Source organism: Apium graveolens, chromosome 9 (genome assembly GCF_009905375.1).
Source record: "Apium graveolens cultivar Ventura chromosome 9, ASM990537v1, whole genome shotgun sequence".
Taxonomy (NCBI): Eukaryota; Viridiplantae; Streptophyta; class Magnoliopsida; order Apiales; family Apiaceae; genus Apium; species Apium graveolens.
In genome coordinates this window covers 111,538,214-111,561,238 of record NC_133655.1, presented here as the reverse complement: position 1 = coordinate 111,561,238, position 23,025 = coordinate 111,538,214, and the positions used below count along the sequence as shown (strand labels likewise).

The following is a 23,025-nucleotide window of genomic DNA, read 5'->3' as shown; positions in this document are numbered from 1 at the left end:
TCTCAATCATCCATCTAACGCAAATGACTATTACATGAGACACAAAAATGATTGCACAATTGATTAATATTGACATATTTGTAAACCCCCACAGTGAAATAGAATGGGCATCAAAATTATAAACTCTAAAAAAATAAATTTTGATTAAAATTCTCATACTCTTATTTCTCTTGCCACAAAAAAGATATTTTTTTAACATTTTTTATTATTTACAAGATATATTACAAGATATTCTCATTTAAATTCAAATAAGCATGAACTTTACAATTGTGCAATACAGCACAATATTGTGAACAAATACAAGACTAACATACTATTATATACATCATTTACAGTTTATGTTCACCACTACTCCTTAAAAAAATAGAGCCACAAAATTTTCAACAATACGCCTTAGATACTCTAAGTTCATGTAAAAATACTTCAATTTATAGACCAAGCAAACACAACAAACACCCTATAACTATGAAGTATGTCTCAATACACCGACAAATTACATATAACATTACAATTACATTACAAATATATTGTAAAAAGATGACATATAAATAAAGAGAAGTCAAAAACTAAACACTTAAGTTAATAGCACAAATTCAGCAAGATGTCAAACCCCTTTCGGGCATATTATCAAACAAGCATATTATTTAAACTATCACATTATTGATATTATATAGATCGTCTTAACAAAATAATATTCGTTGCACCTCAATCTCGGTATATTGGTATAAATCCGTTAAACAAACAAATTTCAACTTTAGAATGTTAGAAAAGTTTATTGAGTCACAACGATAGACCAATTATTAAACATATTATACTAACTTAACATTTATACGAGAAAGAAAAATAATGCCTAAGTCGGAGATTATAAATCAACAAATAAATGAAATATTTTTTAAATATTCAAAAAATCAATATGTTCGAGATATCCACCTTATATATCAAGAAGCATAATGCTAAAACTCTTATTCATGTGGTCAACATCATGAGCATTCTTCGTCAAATGATAAAAGTAAGCACTAAAGATAACAAATAAAAATTAGGATCATTTATCTGAATTAAAAGTCGTGGCGTGAAATTAATCAATGCACTAAAGTTGAATTTGCCCCGCTACGTACACACGGACTCATGACAATCAACCTCCAGCGTTACACGACATCCGCCTCACTGGTGTAGTACAGGGAGACAAATAGAGAACACCTTTTGATCATTGTCCAAAATATGTGTATATAGTATGAGAATACATTTTTGGTTGTCCATCCAAAAAGAGAGGTATAGATCTCCTTTTATAAGAGGGAAAATTTGTAACTCCAAGATAGTTGAAAGGTCATAGGTCACAAATAATGATGAGGGGGGATGAAATCTAAAAGGTCTCAAAATGAAATGTCTCAAATATCAAAGGTCATGCAAGTGAAAAGTCTTAAATAAAAAGACTCACACTTATAAATATTAATTTTTTTTGAATCAAACTAATATTGGAATAAATAATAATATTAATTCCAACACATGGCAGGTGCTGTTTGTCAACAGGTGAAGCCTTGGTTAGGTAGGTGAGGTGCTGGAAGCACTGTGGCAGCTGGGCAGGCTGGAGAGGAACTGGTGCATGTGTACCTTACATACCTCCCATTGTAGAATCATTATTTAACAAGGACCGCACCTCCTAAAATCAAGGAGAATGGACTTTATTTTCAAGGAATGGCTTCATAATGCATTTCTACCACTAAAAACATGGTGATAACTCATAATTAAAGGATGTAGAGACAGTTTAACAGATACTTAAAGGAATTATGGATTAATATGGATTTATAGTGTCTTGTAGAGCTAGGACACTAGAAGCTCACTTGGAAGCAGTTGGATTAACTTTGGGCACATGGAATGGCTTATTAAAATGTGGCTTTCTCATCAAGTAAAGTAGTCCAAAACCTAAAAACTACATGGAACTTGATTCCTATAAATATAGGATATGTAGGCACTTTGTAAGGGTTGGCAAATGTTGATTCTAACTTTATTCTATAAGGATCATGTAGAAAGTTGAGCAATACGCAATTCTGGGCATCCTCACAGTCGTGTAGGACTTACTCCGCCTCTCATGCCTGAAAATCTTGCAAACTCTGTCCCAAAAAACCGTCATATCTCTCCGCCCACTCCTGTAGGCGAACCAGGAGCTACGGTCGCGATGCACAAGCCTGAAACAAACAGATTTGTTCTAATATCCGAAAAATCAAAAGTAAAATCAATTATTCCGGCGATATTTACTCGAGGTGTTGTTACCAAAATACTCTCACAACAGTAGTATCTGTCAATTATATAGTTAAGTGTTCGACGCTACCATTGATTTTTTCTACTCTTTTAATAATTAAAATAGAATTGTACATTTACTTATATCTTAGAAACTAATATTGTAGTCCAACTGATAATCGTTTATTCTATGTTGTCTTATATTTTAATTAGATTGCAACTCATATATATCTTAGAAACTAAAATTATAGTCCAACGAAATAACCGTTTATTTTATGTTGTCGTGTATTTTGATTGGATTTAGCTCAACTCTCTCATAATTTATTAGATAATGCATACTCTCTAAGCATATAATCTTACAAAAAAACTAATTTATAAATGTTTAGTTACATGATTATCGGACTCGAACCTCATATTCTTGTATTATATAAATATTTAATTACAATTTTATTCAAATCATGCGTCATTGGGCTGATCTGGTAGTTCCTACGGAGTGGAGATGATTGGGGCCGGTTCATGAATTTTTCTTCCTTTTTTTTGCATTTCGCTTAAAGGGTTATGTTTCGGAAAAGATCTAACATAATTTTATACGAATACTATGGGGCGATGGAGTTAAAATTAAAGTAAATTGTCATGATTCAACTAGAGAACGTATAATTTATCGACTTCGCAATAAGAATTGAAAAGATTATGTTTTTTTATCAACATTCCTTTTTTTCAAGGGTGGCTGCTTCGGGGCAAACCCGCAATGATTGAACGAGAATGAAGAAGAAGCTTGTGGGATTGACGTGAGTGGCACTGTGTAAAGTAAGTTTTTAGATTAATTTGAGTCGTTGTTCTGCATGTCTGATTAAGTATGTAACGTGTATCACCAACCTTGTGGATCACCTGGACTATGAAACCGAATTGTTACCTAAACTTGCAGTAGTTTTCTACTTGAAAATATCTCATCAAGTACGTAAGAAGATGTATTGATCATCTCGACATGTTATCAAAATTGTCAACTCAACTTGCTTTAATTTCCTACTTTCATTCTCATTCTCCCACAATTTTACATCATTATCTTGTTAAAGGTAGGTGACAAATTATAATTATAACATTTTAGATATAAAAAAAAAAAAAGAATCTATTTGTGGCGTAAAATAATAACTCGTCCATTGTAAAATCCACACTGCTGTTTCAGAAATATTAATCATGACATAACAACCTACTAAGTTTCGGAATTATGAATGAATGATTAGAACAGCTAGCGGTCCTTAATTTGATGATTTTCCTCCAGTAATACAAATAGCACACAACTCCATCAAAACAAATGCAACACAACATTAAGCAACAAAACCTGCCTAGATTTTTCTGTAAGAACCAACCCTCCCTAGATTATGGCATCCACCTCCTTGTCACCTACATTTTCTATTAACAACAACAATAAGTACAAATTATTGGCCTCTTGCCCGTCCCAGCTTTCGTTTTTTCGATCATCAAGAAATCGTTTTCCCTTGAATGTAAAATTATCCGTCTCCACACGATCACGTATTCATGCCACCACCACCAAAACTGTTAGCAATGGTGCTGTTGAACCTACCACCACCTCCACTAAACCCAGAATCCTTGTATCCGAGAAGCTTGGAGAAGCCGGTCTCAACCTCTTACGGGCTTTTGCTGAGGTTGATTGCTCTTATGACCTCTCCCCTCATCAGCTCTGCTCCAAGATTTCTCAATGTGATGCCTTGATTGTCAGGAGCGGTACTAAAGTCACCCGAAAAGTGTTTGAATCTTCTAGAGGCCGCCTTAAGGTCGTTGGCAGGGCAGGTGTGGGTATCGATAATGTTGATCTTCAGGCTGCAACCGAGTTTGGATGCCTTGTGGTAAATGCACCTACAGCCAATACCATCGCTGCCGCGGAGCATGGCATTGCCTTGCTTGCCTCCATGGCTCGTAATGTTGCTCAGGCTGATGCTTCTATCAAATCTGGTATCCTCTCTTTCCATTCTATTATTCCTAATTTTTTGACACAATTTAGATTTATTATTGTTTTTTCTGCAAAAAAAAAGAATGGAATAGTAATTGATCTGCAATCCAAATTAACTTCCTTCCAAATATAGTTTCACTGGACTATTTACCATTTCTTTTTGGAGAAAAAATGAAGGTAGTGAATAAAATAGATCTAGTATTTACGTTTAAGAGGATGATTTGGCGGTATCTGCAGGTAAATGGCAGCGAAACAAGTATGTTGGTGTTTCTCTTGTGGGGAAGACATTAGCAGTTATGGGATTTGGAAAGGTCGGGTCTGAAGTTGCTAGGCGTGCTAAAGGCCTTGGTATGACTGTCATCGCACATGATCCCTATGCCCCTGCCGACAGAGCCCGTGCAGCTGGTGTGGACTTAGTTTCCTTTGACCAGGCCATCTCCACAGCCCATTTCATCTCGCTTCATATGCCTCTCACTCCTACTACTTCCAAAATCTTTAATGATGCTACTTTCTCCAAGATGAAACCCGGAGTTGGGATTATTAATGTTGCCCGTGGTGGTGTTATAGACGAGGATGCATTGGTCAGGGCCCTTGACAACGGTATCGTTGCCCAGGTAAAATGTGCCTGCCTATATATTATTACAACTATGTTGTCATTATGTGCTTATTACTCTGAAAATACATATGCATCACATACTCTTCTGCTGCATGTACCTATAGCGTCACATACTTCTACTGCCTATGCTTTTCTGAAATCACTGTGACCATCTTCATCAACTAATTCCAATACAGGCAAAATTTGATTTCCGCAAAAGTTCCATCTCCAGAGCCGTCCAATCCAACGTTTTCTATTCTTTTCTTAATACAAATTGCTCTGGAACTAAAAGATTTGCTTTGAAATTAGCATTCCCCTTCTAACAATTTAACACGATGTAGATTAAAAAGAATGTGGTTCAAGTTAATACATTGTGCTCGTGTAAATGCCTTAAGCTTTATTTGTCTTCTTTCACAAGTCGTACATTTTCTGTTGTTATGGCAAATACAATAAATTCAAGTATTCACATTTTTCTGTTATTTAACAGGCAGCACTTGATGTGTTCACAAAGGAACCCCCGCCCAGTGATAGTAGGTTAGTGCAGCATGAAAATGTGACTGTCACACCTCATCTTGGAGCTAGCACGAAGGAAGCACAGGTATGGTTGCAACCATCCACACTATGATCCGCATGTAATTGCAGTCTTAAGAGTACATTATTTAGTACTAGCCACTTATATAATCTGTTCGCGGGTGAGATTTACACTTTCCTGTTGCAGGAAGGTGTTGCTGTTGAAATAGCCGAGGCAGTTGTTGGAGCTCTGAGTGGTGAACTTTCTGCAACCGCTGTCAATGCACCTATGGTCCCTGCTGAGGTAGTATAGAAACCAGGCATCTTAATACTTCCTGCATTTAGTCGGAACTTTACTGCCTTGAAAAAATACAAGAGTAGGTAGCTAATTGGGTTTATAATGTTATCATATCAGGTTCTATCAGAACTGGCTCCTTATGTTCTCCTAGCTGAAAAGCTTGGTAGGTTGGGTGTACAGCTAGTGGCCGGGGGGAGTGGAATCAATTCTGTGAAGGTGATATATAGATCAGCACGAGATCCAGATGACTTGGACACAAGACTGCTCCGTGCCATGATAACAAAGGGAATCATTGAGCCTATATCCAGCTCATTTGTGAACCTAGTCAATGCGGATTTCACAGCAAAGCAAAGGGGCCTGCGGATCAGTGAGGAACGAGTTGCTGTAGACTCGTCGCAGACACACCCTATCGACTCAATCCAGGTGCAGTTGAGCAATGTAAAGTCAAGATTTGCAAGTGGTTTGGCAGAGGACGGAAACATTACAATAGAGGGAAGAGTCAAGTATGGGATTCCTCATCTGACCCAAGTGGGATCATTTAGTGTGGATGTTAGCCTTGAAGGGAACGTCATACTATGCCGTCAAGTGGATCAACCAGGCATGATTGGAAAAGTGGGAAACATACTTGCAGAGCGAAATGTGAATGTGAGCTTTATGAGTGTGGGAAGGACAGTAAAAAGGACCAAGGCCATCATGGCAATCGGGGTAGATGAAAAACCAGACAAAGATGCCCTCAAAGATATAGGGGAAGTTCCTGCCATTGAAGAGTTTGTTTTCCTAGAATTGTAGACAGAAACAATTTTCAGCACGTATTGCCAGGCACCAATAAAATTATATAGTTTGGCTGTGTGTGCAGCCGTTGAGTGGGTTTAAATAATTCATGTCATGTAATGTGCAGCCTTCCTGTCAAGGCAACAAGGTGGTTTAGTGATGTTTTCGTTCATCTAGTTAGTCGATGCTTAATAAACTGTGTAATTTTCTCGGATTCAGATGGTTGTTTAGAATGGCCAATGTGTGTTTTTGGCCTTTTGGTGTTAAATTTGGTTTCCTTCGAAATCAACATCTCCGGTACCTACCATTGTACCTAGATTTTAATTCTTAATTTTAATATCACACGTACTGTACTTTTTCAACTGAAAACACCCCCGTGCACATCCTTGCAACCATCTGGATTTTATTTGTTCATCATTTAAAAGAGGCCTTTAACGCTTAGGACAGAACTGTCAAGTACTGCCCGGAAAAGAAAACACTACTTGTGGCACGAAGCAGAGGGGAAGGTGGACAGAATCAGAGACAGTTTCCTTCCATGCCACACAGTAATATACAGTCTGAGTTTCAAGTATAAGAGCATCTCAAAAGCCTTAGCTAAAAGTCTTGGGGCATACTACTATATATATAATTATAAAGATTGTGTAAAATTAAATGGAAGATTCCCCATAATTAAAATTTTAGTCAAGCTCATCATTTTGACCAAATTTGTTGAATCGCTACAAACCTGTAACATAATTCCACATCATCTATTATTATATTAAAATTAAATATTCTATTTATAATAACTTGAATTAATATTAACATACCATTTTTGAAATATAACTAATCATTATAACAGTTCCGTTAAATACAATCTCTTATAGGTTCAGTGAATTTTAGATAATCAGTATTTTATATTATTTTAACCAACCACAAATGCTCTCATTTCCAACGGGATTGTTAAAACTGTTAGCTAAAATAATTTGAAACAAAGATTATCCAAAAATTTATGGGACCTGTAAAATTATTTATTTACATGGAGTTGGTTATCTTTTAAAAATTGTACATTATTATTTCAGATTGTTATAAATAGAATATATTATTTGAATATGATAACAAATTATGTATAATTTAACTGTAGGGTAAAGAGATTGGCTAAATTTTTAGTTAAAGGAAATGCACTACTAAAGCAAATAATTTTTTTTACATAATATCTAATATATGTTTCGTACACATTTTTAGCGCTCATCAGCATCTCTAAATACTATAAATACTAGCCTTTACCTATACTATCTGCATTACACATAATTTGTATAAAAATTTGCACCACCAAGCACTAAAACCGGTGACAAAAATTCTGTTCCAAGTCGTTATTTAAAGGTACAACAACCTTTCACACTATTCCATCGATCAACTGCCGAACATAGAAGTCACAAACTATTAAATAGATCCAAGATAGAACATCTAAAAGTCACTCTACAATCCATTAGTAATTAATTGATCGTTATAAAAGAATGGTATACACTTTTATTTAAATGAACAAACTAAAATTTACAAGCTCAAATGCTCCCCAACACTGCACAACAATAAAATACTTAGTTTTGACAAACGATTTTTTTTTCTTTTTGGACAAATCTGAAGAAACTAAATCCTTAAAAGTTGATATGAATGCAAAGACAACTTGTGGAACCAGAACCAGAACGGGTATGAATGTAAAGACAGCTAGTGGAACCAGAAAGGATCTTGTGCTGTCTAATTTACATATACGTGAACTGTACATCAGGAACTCCCGTGCGATCTGATAGATGAAACCGATTGTGCCGAGACTGAAGCAGTTGGGCTGTTTAGATCACGCTCCCCATTAGCAACTTTTGACTTTCCACTGAGCTTCTCTATTGCATCCTGGCATAACTCTATGAAATAATCATCTTCCGGAAGTTCACTGCAACCAATATTTTCCATAAGTTCAAAATCATAATGCTACTCCAGTAAAAAAGAAATTAAAGAAATAGATTCCCCTCAAAATAATACGTGCAACTGATTGCTTTTTTATAGTAACGCAACAATTATGTTGCTCTCAGTTATAAGGGAACTGAATGAGGTAAATATGGAATGGAATGAAATTAAACTTATTCTAGCAGATATTCATGCAACAAGCATCAATTACCATCCATTTGTTCCATTCAACATATGATTAACAGCATTCAATTTTTCCAATTCAAGCTATCATTTTGTCACCTATAAGATCTCCTGACATCTTCCATCCTATCTTCCGCCTCTACTTTCCTTTATGTTTTTCATTTCATTCAAACACCCATTAATTCCCATCCAACCAAACTGAGCCTTAGTATATGAAATTATGTTAGGCCAAATTTTTTACATAAGATCATCTACTAATCAATGGCTGCATTAATTACCTATACGGATCCATCCCTGTTGCTGAAAATGCCGTCAATGCTTTGGATATGATCTCATTCACGACTCGGTTCAGATTCCGGGAGAGGTAACGTCCTTGAGAAGCAAAGCATACAACAAACTTCATATCTAAATAGAACTGCACAAAATTTGACAAATAACAGGTTCATATAAAACTCCCACAAGGTCCATACAACTTCAGAAACAGCAAAAGAATGCAAGTTCTATTTACCTGATGAAGACCGGGAGAACCTAAAGGCCTTGGTCCTTCTTCAATATCATCCCAAAAACTTTGGTCTTCTGAAAGCCATAAGATAACAGTTTCTGTAAGCCTCATTAATAACAATGTCGCAAATCTTTCCCTCCCAACAAACATATCAGCTGCTATGATAGCCATCCTGTTAAGTTTTAAATATAGTTCCTGCATAGTAATAGAAAAAAAATGTTAGGGCATGAACTTATATGTACCATGTAAGAGAACCATTTTACTGTTTTTGAAACTACAATAATTACGACGACAAAAATGGGTTCCATAGCCAATACACCCGACAACAGTAATTAATACTATTTCAAAATTCTTCTTTTCAAGTACTGGATTGAGTAGCATGTTGTATTTCATTGGTTGAGTATTATTAGCGGGCAACCATAGTTTAATAAGATCAAAAAAATAACTAGACTTTGATGCTCAAAAGATCTGCATATTTCAACAGATCTTTCAAAGCATAATTCAAGCACAAATAGATCTGGCCCTGGCTAATATATCGGGTCAAAGCTAAACTTAGGGAGACTTTAGCAAAATTAAGCAAATGGCTATAGGAAAAATCACCTGAAATATAGGAGAAGGAAACCATTCTATTTCGTCCATGTTACCATCCATGTTTATATACATGTCTGCAGTAAGATGGCTATCGCCTTCCTCGGTAAAAATAAGATCTAGAGCATGTTGTCTACAGAAGTTATCTTTTAATCTGTCAACTGATGAAGCAAGACGCCTCTTCCATTCCCTTTGCTCGGGATACCGATTTTGCCTATCTGACACTTTTCTGCGAGTATCATCTTTAAAACTACCCTGATTGACTGAGGCGAGTTTCATCGCTGCCCGTGGTAACAGATCATCAGCCAATAAGGATGCATTTGCAAGCAACGCGATTTGCTGCGCTTCAGTCTCAGCCATTCTGACAATTTTATTTCCAGAGCCTTCGAGGTTGGCTTCCTCTTCAATATATCCTGGTAATGCTTTTATAAGCAAGTCAATATATGAATTGAACACCTGGAACAAGCCTTCCAATGTTCTGCCACCTAATTGCATACTTAGCAGCGGTCCGACATCCTCAAAGAAATCCTGGGAAGATATAAATATTCAGCAACATGCGGAGCTATACCTTCAGTCCTAAAGCATCTAAACTATGCACGGGAACATGCCAAATGTAATATTATCCGGTCACCATAATTCACAAATGGAATCAATTAAGAAGCAAAGCAAAAACTGGATTAGTCAAGGAATGCCCAAGTGGTAGCAAAGGTGCTCCTAGTGCTTGTATGGTCCGGACATTGATTCTCATTTCTCATCCCCCATCAAGCTTAAAAAAATATATCAACTATCCCAGTTAAATAAAAAAAGATAAATCTTGTTTGCAAGTTAGGTGAGGAGCACAATATTAATAAATCTGGGTGATTAACCTACAACATGCATAACAGGTACGGTCGTACGTAGCAAAGGTGCTCCTAGTGCTTGTAAGGTCCGGACATTGATTCTCATTTCTCATCCCCCATCAAGCTTAAAAAAATATATCAACTATCCCAATTAAAAAAAAAAGATAAATCTTGTTTGCAAGTTAGGTGAGGAGCACAATATTAATAAATCTGGGTGATTAACCTACGACATGCATAAGAGGTACGGTCATACATAAAAATACATATTAAAGAACCATAAGTGTGAGCCATCATAAGTAAAAATCAGACACTATCTTTGACAAGTGCAGCAGTGATCCAAAAATCCAAATTTGGGGCAGATTACCCCAAATTTTGCTGCAGCAGTGGTCCAAATTTAAATCAGTGAATAGTACTGATCCAAATTTGGATCACCACTATTCAGTGATCCAAATCTTATTTAATATTAAATAATGATTTGTCATTTGTATATTTAAATTATACGATTTAAATAAATTTGTGACTTTTTAATTACCTAATTAATAATAGTATGTATTTAATAGTTGATAAAAAATTTTGAATAAAACTTATTTTAAAGATAAAAACATAATTCATTAAAGTTCAATTGAAAGTAAGCACATAAATGCATAAGATAAAAATTAAATGAATATAAATAACTAATAACTAGTATATAACCCGTGCGATGCACGGTTTTTTTTATCATTATATATTTTAAATTCTAATTTTAATATGTTGCTGGCAGGATTCGAACCTTATACCTCTTAAGTAATACTAATTTTAAGAATAAATCTAACGGTTATTGTCGATTTGATCTAACGACTCTGGATTGAGTGATCAATGACCAATAACCACCAACAACCAAATTTTTAATGTTTCGTCTTTAATATAATAGTATAGATGATTACACATTAAATTTAAGATTAAATAGTTCGATATAATATTTATGTAATATAATATGTAAAAAGTAATTTGGATCATAAGATTTGGATCAGTTGGTGATCTAAATTTGGGTTTTTGAATCACAACTGCTGAATATGGCATTAATCTTTTACTCGTCAAAATTGCTACCACTTGTTTATTTACCATAGCAATAAACTAAATAGATAATACATCTCCTTGCAACATAAATTTCCAAGATGTATACAGTATACAGAAAAAATTAAAAAATGACAAATAGGTGTCTTGCACATGTGCTTTAATGCACGTCATTGCATGTATCAAGTATCTTAATGTGGCTGATGCAAAACCAATCACATCAACTACAAAATCAGAAAAGAAACTGTGTACAACATGAACTTGGTACATATTAAAACTTTGTGATATGCCTGATGGAGCTAAACCACTGATCAAAGAATTATATATACCAATCCAGACTTATAATGAAAAGAAACAATAGGGTAAAAACTAAAAACTACAACCTATAATCTGGGCAATCATGAAATTGGTACATATAAAAAAGTGTATTTACGGAGAGTATTAGATAGAAAAAGAGAGATATAACTAGGCATAGATATATATATTTACCTGGACCATCATGTTGAATCGATGGGCACTGCTTGAGAGTTTATGTTGATAGGATATTGAGGTACCAAGAGATGTAGAAGACCTGCCAGATTGTCGTGCAATTGTTGAGGGATAGGTTAGCTCCCAATCATCAGCTGCTGCCAAAGCAGCGGTACTCTCTTCGATACGCTTTAAATTAGCATCTAGTGCTTGCTCAACACTAGGTCGAAACAGTTTAAGAAGTAGAGGGCAAAGTGCCAAGCCGCGAGCTTCCAGTAATGAACAATGACCTAAAGCAATTTGTACACATTCTGCAGCAGCCCTTAAACCACCAGCAGCAGCAGAAGAAGCTAAAGCATGTCTTTTGACAAGTAACGCAAAGGCCTCAATTTGCTTTGTAGCCCACATTACTAGTTCAGAGGTATAAGAAGGCTCAGTACCGAAAATAGCCAGAGAGTCACTAGATGCTTGGCCAATGGCAGAGAATACAAGTTGTGAGAGAGCTGCGGTATATGCTCCTCCATATGAGGTGTTTGATGGACGAAGACTTTGCATGTTGTACTGATATCTCTGGTAATGTGCACTGAGGAGTAAACTATGAGCACGAGGTCCATCTCCTAGACTTTTAAGAGCTGAAATAGCTGCACGTAGCTCACTACCACGTGTGGAAGGTTGACAAGCAGCTTCAGCAAGCTGATCCGCCAACTTCTGCCTATGTTCAGTGATAGTATTCTGCAGTGCTATGAGCAAATCTGGACTTAATGTTTCCTTCTCTTTTGCCTCAGAAGCCAACTGCTCTCCTTTGTCAAGGGCAGCCAAAGCTTCATCTACTCTCCTTTCTGCTAATAAAACATCAAGTAGATCAGGGAACTCTACTAACCATTTCTCTAAGCCTGAAGAATCCTTATCGTTGCCAAAAGATAATCCATTTGCAGAAACACCATTAGGGACAGTGAATTCTAAAGAATCAATATGAATTCCCTCAGCTAAGCCATGAATTAAAGTTGCTTGAGTTGATAAAAGGTTTCTGATAGATGAAAGTTCACCCTCTAGATCTGAAATCTCTTTTGATGTGCTGAAATGGAAAGAAAAGGAATCACATTTTCAATATAAATCAGGCTGGAACGAGCACTGAGGTAACCGAGAATCTGTAGATGTGCTTAAGCTAAAAAAGATAGAACAATTAGTGTGCACGTGTGTGAGAACTTGAAGTTTTACTACTATAAACAGGGATCGCAGGTGCGGTAGGGATGATTGTAATTCATGTAACTTGTAATAAGCAATAAACACACTAGGATGCCTAGCCTTCGGCTAATAAAAAAACTACACAAATCGCAGTATGTGCAGAGGTGCTCAAATCTTGTATGATGTCCATGTTGCAGAAAAATCACAAAACGTGAAATGCTAAAGCTTTACTTACATAAAGACACACTAAAAAGAGGGTCAAAACACAGACATCACCAAAATATTAACATTTCTAACCTAAATTTTCAGCATTACTATGATCCAGCAACGAACATTAATTAAATTCTCAAATATACTACTTCACTGAATCAGGGAATCTCTTGGTGGATGATGGTAATAGTAGCGAAGGGGTGAAATTCCTATTCCTTCTTCCTAACTGCATAGCGAAGGTTTTTGCTGTTCAAAAATATTTATAAAGGTAAGAGGTACTTGGAAAGCACGTCAACAGAATCTATATTTCAATCATGGATAGTTTTTATTAAAGTTTTACATAAAAAATATAAACATATAGCCCACAACAGAGAGGCATGTTTGCTTGCTTGGATTTAACCTTTTCAGAAAATTCGGTGCACCAATAGCAGATGCAGGCAATATCGGAAGTTCTGAATTATCCATGCACTTCTTCAAAAGTGATATATAGTCCTACCACCATAAAAAACATGACTATCTAAAACGGTAAAACTTGAAAACATATATATATATATATATATATCTGTGTGTTTGTGTGTGCGCGCTACGTGGACCACCTGCGTCAAGCCAATTGTAGACACAAATGTAATACATTTACATATGTAGAAAATAAAATGAAGGAACACAAGTCAATCATGGGGTATGTGATTTTTTGTTATGACTTCATTAACTGTAAATACATGTTGATGTCAGATAGAGGCACTCACCGGATGAAGGCGGGATAGTTAGCATAAACACTTCTACGCATTTCCTCAGCAGATGCTCTCTTTAAATCCACGAGATATGAGCATAATTGTCTTATTTCCTGAACAAAAAATTAGAATTTAATTATATTACATGTCATTGTTGATTAATGATTACGAACCAGGCTAAAACCATGGGCATAGGTGCCAGCAGCAAACTTAGTTTCAACATACTGTTTGCAGTAATTGTACATGGTTAACATTGACCTCCCACTATTCTATCACACATTTTAAAGTTAACACATATTATTATTAAGTTCTACTCCCTTAACAACACATTCAGAACTAAATAACCTGAAAAACAATCTGGAGACACTAATTAAAAACAATAGCTTAGTACCATTTTATATATCACTAGTTATTTTTCAGCGTTTACAAGTTCATTTTTTACATACAACCGACTAAAATCACCAATAGCTCAGTACCAGTTATTAAAATAGTGCTTTCTCGTGAACATGGATATGATACATTGTCTCAGTTTCCTGGCATCCATATCCTCATTTCATTGATTAGAAATGGTTACTGTTCATTTAATATCAAACTCACCATTTAACATCTGTCTCTGAGATGCTTAAATCATATTGTTGTCCAGGTGAACATCTATGTTTCCTCGACATGTTTGGAATATTACCAGCGCAATATTACATTAATTGGGGGCTGCGTAACTAATAACATAGATGTTGTATTCAATGCCAAACTCGCAAACGCTGTTATTTTACACTATATACGTAATACACAAAAGAAATGTGAGAACATATATTTCACATATCACTATTGCACATAATGAACTAGAGGTAACTATAATGGTGTAAATGACATTGGGAAGGAATTTAACTAAATATTCAAAAAATTCCATTCCATCCTCCATCTATTCTTACTAATTCAATTCACACCAACCAAATAAGTGTTTACGTTCCGTTCTCCTTTCTACTTATTTTCCTAGAAAATTTCATCATAGAAATTATGTGGTTCACTATCCCTCTTACATTGTTTATTTCTAGTTAAATATTACTGACAATTTTGAATTCAATTTCTTGGCTATTCCATCGTCCCAGCCAAACAACGGAGCATAAGATAATGTCATTTAAATAAATATCGGATGTGTACTGTAGTCACTGTTTAATGACGGAAGTATGGCATTAGTTTAATCTAAATTTGGCACCAAGGGAAGCAGTAATAGTGATATAGTAATATTGTAAAAGGAGGATATGGATGTAGATTAAAAATGGATTCTATTTATAGCCAGGTAGCGAAGTCAATTGAGAAAGATTTAAATTAACCGAGCAAACAGACGCAAGTATATACAAAAAAGAGAATGAAAAATAATTAGGGTTTGATGAAATAAAAGGGGAAGATAAATAGGGAGAGTAATACAAGGTAGGGAGAGAGAGAGAGGAGAGGGGATGGGGGTGGATTTGGACCTTTTCGTTGAAAGAATGACACTTGGATTGAACAAAGACATCGGCATCGAAAGTATCAGACTTGAAAAGATTAAGACTCTCTTCGAGCTTTGGTGCTAAATCCTTGTTGGGTGTTGTTGTTTTAGCAGGAGTAGTAGTACTAGTTGTTACTCCTACTCCTGCTATTGTTGCGGATCCTCCTCCTCTCGTAGACCGAGACGACTTCAACGAAGACGCAGCTGCCATCAATCCAGATCCGACCCACTCCTCTCTCTCTCTCTCTCTCCCTCCAATATATACGTGTGGATGTATCAATTCAATTTCTCCCTCCCTCTTTCTCTCTCTCTCTCAGTCTCTCTCTCTCTCGAAATTTGTTAGGGTGTAGGTTGTGTTTCTTAACAATAATAACAACTATCTCTATCCTTCCTGCCTGCCTGCTAACACAGATAATTCCATTTCCTTTTTCTCCATTATTTCTCCACCTGGATCATATTCCCCCCTATCGCTATTATTTAATTACTATACCCACTTTTTTATTTTTATTAATAATCACTACCTACTTTACTTATTTATTTATTTTTTTTAAATATTTCTCCTCATTATTACTCCCATCATGACGACTTTCTTTAATATTTTTAATTCTAATATTATTTGTTAATAAAAATCAATTATTTTTCTGGATTATTTTATAACTCGACAGATAACTAATTTATCCTCATCCGTCGAATTGTCTCAATCCTAGCCGTTAAAACTATGAACATTATTCATCGAGTATACTTACAGTTTGTAAGCATGACACGACGGATAAGTGACAGAATTTTTACAATTTATTTATTTTTAAACGGCTATTTTGGGCTATTTTGATTGGTCACTTTATTTCACTTTATTATTTTTGACAGTTTATCTCTGAGATAGTATAAAAGCAGAATTCATTTTTATTCTACTCTTTGATCATTCTCAATTCGATTGCTTTAACTTCTTTCTTCCTCAAAAGCAAATTCTCTCTCTACATATTTCAAATCTTTAGCAATGGCCCGTGTAGCAAAAATCATGTCTCAAACTAGATATATCTATGAAAAGAACAACTTCACAACTCTAGTGAACAAGGAGATTCAACAGTCTGGAGATTATCACAAAATGATAGATTTTGTGAAAGGCTGTAAACTCAACTATGCTATACTAGAATCTCCCACAATCTATTGTGAAGTTGTGGAGGAGATATGGACAACTGCAGTATACAACTCTACTGACAAGACCATCACTTTCACTCTCAAAGGTAAGCAGTTTTGCATTAATAGTGACATTGTCAAGGCATGCTTTAAAATTCTTGATAATACTACAACTGTTCCACACACAGACATGGATATAGTTAACATGCTAAATTCCATGGGCTATGCACTTACTACCTCTAAGTTAAGTGAAATTAGGAGGTTAGGTCTTAGAAAGGAATGAAGTTTTTTGTGTGATGTGGTAACTAAGGTATTCTCTGGTAAGATTAGTAACTTTGACTCTGTTAACATTTACATGCTTTACATGCTAGTTACTGATAAGTATTTTAATTTCAGTGACTTGGACTTGTTTGAGTTAGGTTTTAAGTTAGGAGAACTCAATAAGAGAGGTAAAAGTGTCTATTATGCTAGATTCTTTATGATGCTTGTTAACCATCTCATTGAGGACATTGCAATTGAGAACCCAACCAACAAGTTGAATTGTTGGGTTCAAGAAAGAAGAATTATTGCAGATCTTAATAGAGCAAATCACCATAAAGAGGTACCCTTATTCTATTTTTCAGTCATTGAGGGACCTCGGGTAAGTGAGTTAAGCACCATTGTCTCCACTCTTCCAACCTCACAAATTTCTTCGCCTTCTAGTGTAGCTATGGCATCTGTGTCAATGACCCAACAGATGTCTACCCAGTCTACCAAACCAACAATTTCAAAATCCAAAACTAAGAAAGCCCCCTCTGGTTTCTTTCAAAAGAAATCAGTTGCAAAATCTACAAAACACAAAGAGGGGAGTGTGAAGGTGAGTGAGCAAGGTGAGGGATAGGGTGAAAATCAAAGAAACCCTAAGGATAAGGCTGGTGAGATGAGTGTACCAGAGCCTAGCCACACCACAGTTTCTGTTAGATATATTTGTGATGTCATGTCTAATGATGATTTGTGTTTAGTTTTCAGATCTTAACTAACAGGACAAATCAGGACTTAACTGGAAATCAGTACTTATACTGAAGTCAGGACTTAAGATATCAGAACTTAAGTTGTCAGAACTTAAGTTATTAGAAGATATTTATCTAGAGATAATATCAGGACTTAAGGAGACTTTCAAATAAGGAAGGCGGCTGATTGAAAAGAAAGAAGATCAAGACTAAAACAAGAAGAGATATGCATGGAGAATAATTCTATGAAGAATAGAATACTTGGAAGAAAAGATAAATGATTGATATATTTTAGGATACAAAATTATATTCTATATCAATTAGAAGATTATCTTGTAACTGTGTGTCTATATAAACACAGACATAGGATTTACACTATATGTGTTATCTAATTCGAGAATATTATTCATTGTAACCCTAGCAGCTCTCGTGATAATTTGTTCATCACTGAGAGAGAACAGTTCTTTGTAACAGAGTTTGTTGTGTTGAATAAAATTTGTGTTCTGTTACTTGAGTTCTTATATTCGATTTGATTGTAGTAAACACTGTATTCAACCCCCTTCTACAGTGTGTGTGACCTAACAAGTGGTATCAGAGCAATCTGTTAACATACATACAGTAAAGATCCAAAAACAATCATGTCTGAAGAAACACAAACTCCAACCAAGCCCACCAAAACTGAAGAAACTCCAAAGACTCAAATCCATAATCGATATGAGACTATTAGGGTTCCCATACTGAAACCTTCCGAGTATCCCATATGGAAGGTGAGGATGTCTATGTTTCTGGAAGTTACAGATCCAGAATACCTTGACAGAATTAATGAAGGACCACATAAGCCAACCAAGCTCTCTGTTTTAGTTGCAGATCAGCCAGCACAGACTGTACCAAAGGAGAAAAGTGAATATACAACTGAAGATATCTCATCTATTGCAAAGGATGCAAAGGTAAGACATTTTCTGCATAGTGCCATTGATAATTGAAAGGAATATGTCCTAAGTCCAATCATGTATTAGGATTTAGGAATAACTTTTATGTAATCTGTTTTGATTTCATTGATATTAATAAAAGACTTGTTTTGTTTTTATTACGGGCTTTATCTATTTAAGTGTTTAAATAAGATATACCATAGTTTAGAGTAAAGCTTTTTATGGATTATGATGAGATCATAATAGTGAGACCTAAAAAGATGATAACTCTAAACTTAAATAGTTCCTGGTCATAGGATTATTAACTGGTAATTAATAATCCGCAAAGATCGGTACATACTATGCTTGCTTCATTATGAAGGATGTCTATTCTCATAGACATTTGTGTGGTGACACTATAGCTAGTATGTAGGTGCTTATTATGGAATAAGTTCACTGAACATGACTCGCACAGCTGAACAACTGATGGAGTTCACTCACGTGTCAGCAGTTGTTCACATAGTGATAGTTGTACAAGTATCCTTAGACTTGAGGTCATCATAGTCATCTTGTGTACACTGAACTATGCTTTGGTTTAGTTCTTAGTCTCTAGGGACAATTATTAGGGCTCTTCTGGGTATAGGAATTTGTACACGAAGATAGTGTATGATCAATAAAGGATCTACCCCTTCCAGTGAAGGAAGCGAATGTTCAAGGCTGATCCAATTATGCTAGTTCAGGAATCTCTGGCCAGAGTAAATGAAATTAGAAAGGAGTTTCTAATTTGCATAGAACTACGCATAGTAAATGGTAAGCAAGTGATTGAATTAGATAGGCTTGACACGAGATCCATGCCTTGTATTTAATCGGGACATTGTAGGGTAGAAGGAGTTTATTGTACGGTAACTAATCACTGACAGGTTCTTGGTATTCTAAGCAGTGAATTCATATTATCCGGATAGTCGCGATATGTTGAGAAGCATCACTCACGATGTAGAATAAATGTGATTAATTAATTAATCATATTTAATAAATTAGAGAATTTATATAAATAATGATAAAATAGTTTTATTATTATTTATTTCTACTACCGGCTTAATATTGAACCTATAGGGTCACACCATAAAAAGAGAATGATTTAATGGTGGATGAATTAATTAATAATGGCTAATAATTATTTATTTATGAAATAAATAATTAATTGGCAAATTTAATAATTGATTAAATGAGATTTAATTGATTATAAATTAATTAAGAAAAGTTCTTAATATTATTAATTAAGGATTTAATTTTTGGAAATTAAATCAAGAGAGAGAATTATTTCTAAAGTGTTTAGAAAAGAATTAATAATTAAAAGGTGTTTTAATTATTAATGAGAATAATAAATGGGTTAATAATAATAATATTTATGAGAAAATTTTAGCTGAAAATTTTGCCTATAAATACACTATTATAGACCCTATTTTTATTTGAACCCCAGAAACCCAAAAGTTTCAGAAAACCAAATTCTCTCCACCTCCTCCTCCTCCTAAAAGTCGTTTTCTTGGTGGATACCGGTGGAGTGCTTCACACTTGAGGAGCAACTGCTAAGGATCTCTGATCGTTGTCTCCGAATTATTTTTAAAGGTTAGATTCGATCCCTCGAATTTTTATTCACGATTTATATGCTTTTATTTGGATTTTGTATGTGTAAAAGTGTTTTTCCACGCCCCCGCTGCGTTAAAAATCCAACAATGGTATCAGAGCATAGGTTGTATGCATATAGATCTGTGGTAAAAATTTTAGAATTTTATGTGCTTGTAAAAATCATAATTAATTCATCACCAGAATGCGTTATAGGTCTTGTAACGCGTTCCTGTAATGTGTTACAGCCCTTCTGTTGATTTTAAAATTGATTTTCTGGGAGTTTCGTAACTCCGTTTTAGGCGTGCAATATACCGTTGGATTCGTTTTTTCGAGACGGATCTAATGGAGTGATCAATTTTAGTTTATATAAAAGTTTTGAACTGTTTATATTTCCATGAAGTGTTTTAAAGCTGTTTTTGACTGTTTTTAATTGCTTTTAAATGCTTCATGTGATACATAGAGATGTATAATGCTTAGACTAATGTGCTAGATGATGTAACATGCCTAACTTGATGTTTATTCATGTTGATATATGTGATATATGCTTAGTTTATCATGCGATGATAGATTTAGGTGAACTTAAATGAACATAAGGCGTTTGTTAGACAACCTAGTATAGTGAAATTGTTTCATAACCTTAAGAATAATATTATGAATACAATCATGAGATTCTTGTGTTTGTGAAACACGTAATTGAATATGAATTTTCGATATGAGAGAAAGGATGATTCTGTCAACAACAGATTTCTAACTGTAAGAAAGGGTTATTAAGTGACGCCTCTTGACAATGCTCCACCCGATCTGGGAATCATCTGATTATTGATTATTGATTTGAAATATTTAATTTAAACGGAAGAATCTCTTTATAATATGATTATGATTGTAACGTAATATAATCCCTCTAAAATTAAATAATATCAAGTAGTAATTGGCCAATGATACAACGGGCTTGTGTCGGTCATAGCCTTCCAACATGGTAGAAAGTAGTTCTTATTTTTGAATCATTGTCATTTCGTGCCACAGCCGAGGGCTTTGATTTCGAAATAAGAAATACTTGTCTATTACATAGAGATGTGTACATTGAATAAGAATCTAAAGGTCGTTACGTGCCACGGCCGTGGGCCTTTGGGGACTGATTCAATTGTACGGAATGTTGGGTTTGACTTGACTTAGAATATTGAGTTTGTCGTGCCACAGCCGTGACTCAATTATTCAAGAGGCTAAAGTTTGATTAGGGAATAATATTAGATGTAATTGACAAGAGTTGTCTGCCTATTGAACATTACATGGCGTTTCGTGCCACAGCCGGGGTTGTGTAATGGAATGTAGGATCCCTATTCCCACTAGCATTATGAATGCTTAATTTTTCACGTAGGGGGTTGAATAAATTAGGTAAACTAGTGGGAGCCACTTATGAATAAAGACCCGATTCATATAGTGTTTTGAAATGAAATCGAATATTTGCTAAGTGTTGTTATGTGTTTATCATTTACAGATTTACTTTGTACGTTATGTCTTCTGCACTATCACTCAGGAGCATACTGGATGCTCACAAATTGACTGGTCCTAATTATGCTGACTCGCTTCGAAACTTGAGAATTGTTCTCAGGAATGAGAAGTTGGAATACGTGATTGACTCACCTAAGCCTACTGAACCTGCTAGTGATGCACATAATGATGAACATGTTGTGTATCGTAAGTGGATAGATGATGCAAATGTTGCTCAATGTATCATGCTAGCTTCCATGAACATTGAGCTATAGAAGCAACATGAGCATATGGATGCTCACACTATCCTCATGCATCTATATGAGTTGTATGATGTGGCGGGGAGGACAGCTCGATATGAGATATCGAAGGAGCTGTTCGGTTGTAGGATATCTGAGGGATCATCTGTGAATGACCATGTACTTAAGATGATCAATTTGATTGAACGTCTTGGACAACTTGGTTTTGCCATGGATGGGGAGCTGAGCCAAGACTTGGTCTTGCAATCGCTTCCGAGTTCGTTCTCGCAGTTTGTTGTGAACTTTCAAATGAATAAGTTGGATGTCAGCCTGCCTAAACTCCACAACATGTTGAAGACTGCGGAATCGAATTTTCCCCCTAAGAAGAGTTCTGTTCTTCTAATTGGTGAAGGTTCCAATCCTAAGAAAAGGAAGAGGAATTCTTACAAGAAGAAGAAAGTAGGTGAGAAAACGCCGGTTCCACCAAAAGCTGAAGACCCCGAGAGCAAAATTGTTTGCTTTCACTGTAACAAGGTGGGGCACTGGAAGAGGAACTGCAAGGTTTACCTTGCAGAAATGAAGAAGAAGAAGGGTAGTGAGACTACCGTTTCTGATTCAGGTATGTTCATGAAAGAAGTGAATATATCATTAAATCAAATTTCTACTTGGGTATTAGATACCGCCTGTGGTTCTCATATCTGCAATTTGTTGCAGGGACCAAGGAGAAGTAGGACTCTTGAGGAAGAGGAGGTGATTCTACTGATGGGAAATGGAGCAAGAGTTGCTGCTGAAGATGTAGAATCATTTCATTTACATATGCCTACGGGCAAGGCTATTGTTTTAAATAATTGTTATTTTGTTTCCTCGATTGTGAGGAATATTATTCCCATGTTAGACTTGGCTGGATTTTCATTTATTATTGAGAATAATGAATGTTCTATTCTTAGAGATAATATTCTTTATGGACGTGGTGCTTTAAATAATGGTCTGTATATATGTGACATAATTTACTTCAGATTGAACAAACTAATAAAAGAAAAGGGATGATGAAAATCTCACTTTATAGTGGCATTGCAGTCTCCA

The 23,025-nt window shown here is 35.3% G+C and overlaps 2 protein-coding genes across 2 annotated transcripts; one reads left to right on the top strand and one right to left on the bottom strand.

Annotated features, from left to right (window-relative positions):
• Window positions 1-3,413: 3,413 nt before the first annotated feature.
• Window positions 3,414-6,749, top strand: LOC141683798 (D-3-phosphoglycerate dehydrogenase 2, chloroplastic-like). Its single transcript, XM_074488563.1, has 5 exons — window positions 3,414-4,206; window positions 4,442-4,818; window positions 5,287-5,397; window positions 5,518-5,613; window positions 5,725-6,749. The coding sequence occupies exons 1-5, from the start codon at window positions 3,615-3,617 to the stop codon at window positions 6,394-6,396; spliced, it is 1,848 nt and encodes a 615-aa protein (XP_074344664.1). The 5' UTR covers window positions 3,414-3,614; the 3' UTR covers window positions 6,397-6,749.
• A 1,071-nt stretch (window positions 6,750-7,820) lies between these two features.
• Window positions 7,821-16,033, bottom strand: LOC141683324 (exocyst complex component EXO84B). The gene is made up of 7 exons (XM_074488019.1): window positions 15,545-16,033; window positions 14,088-14,185; window positions 11,968-13,021; window positions 9,599-10,114; window positions 9,005-9,193; window positions 8,775-8,911; window positions 7,821-8,299 (listed from the first exon to the last, which is right to left on the bottom strand). The coding sequence occupies exons 1-7, from the start codon at window positions 15,767-15,769 to the stop codon at window positions 8,137-8,139; spliced, it is 2,382 nt and encodes a 793-aa protein (XP_074344120.1). The 5' UTR covers window positions 15,770-16,033; the 3' UTR covers window positions 7,821-8,136.
• Window positions 16,034-23,025: the final 6,992 nt, after the last annotated feature.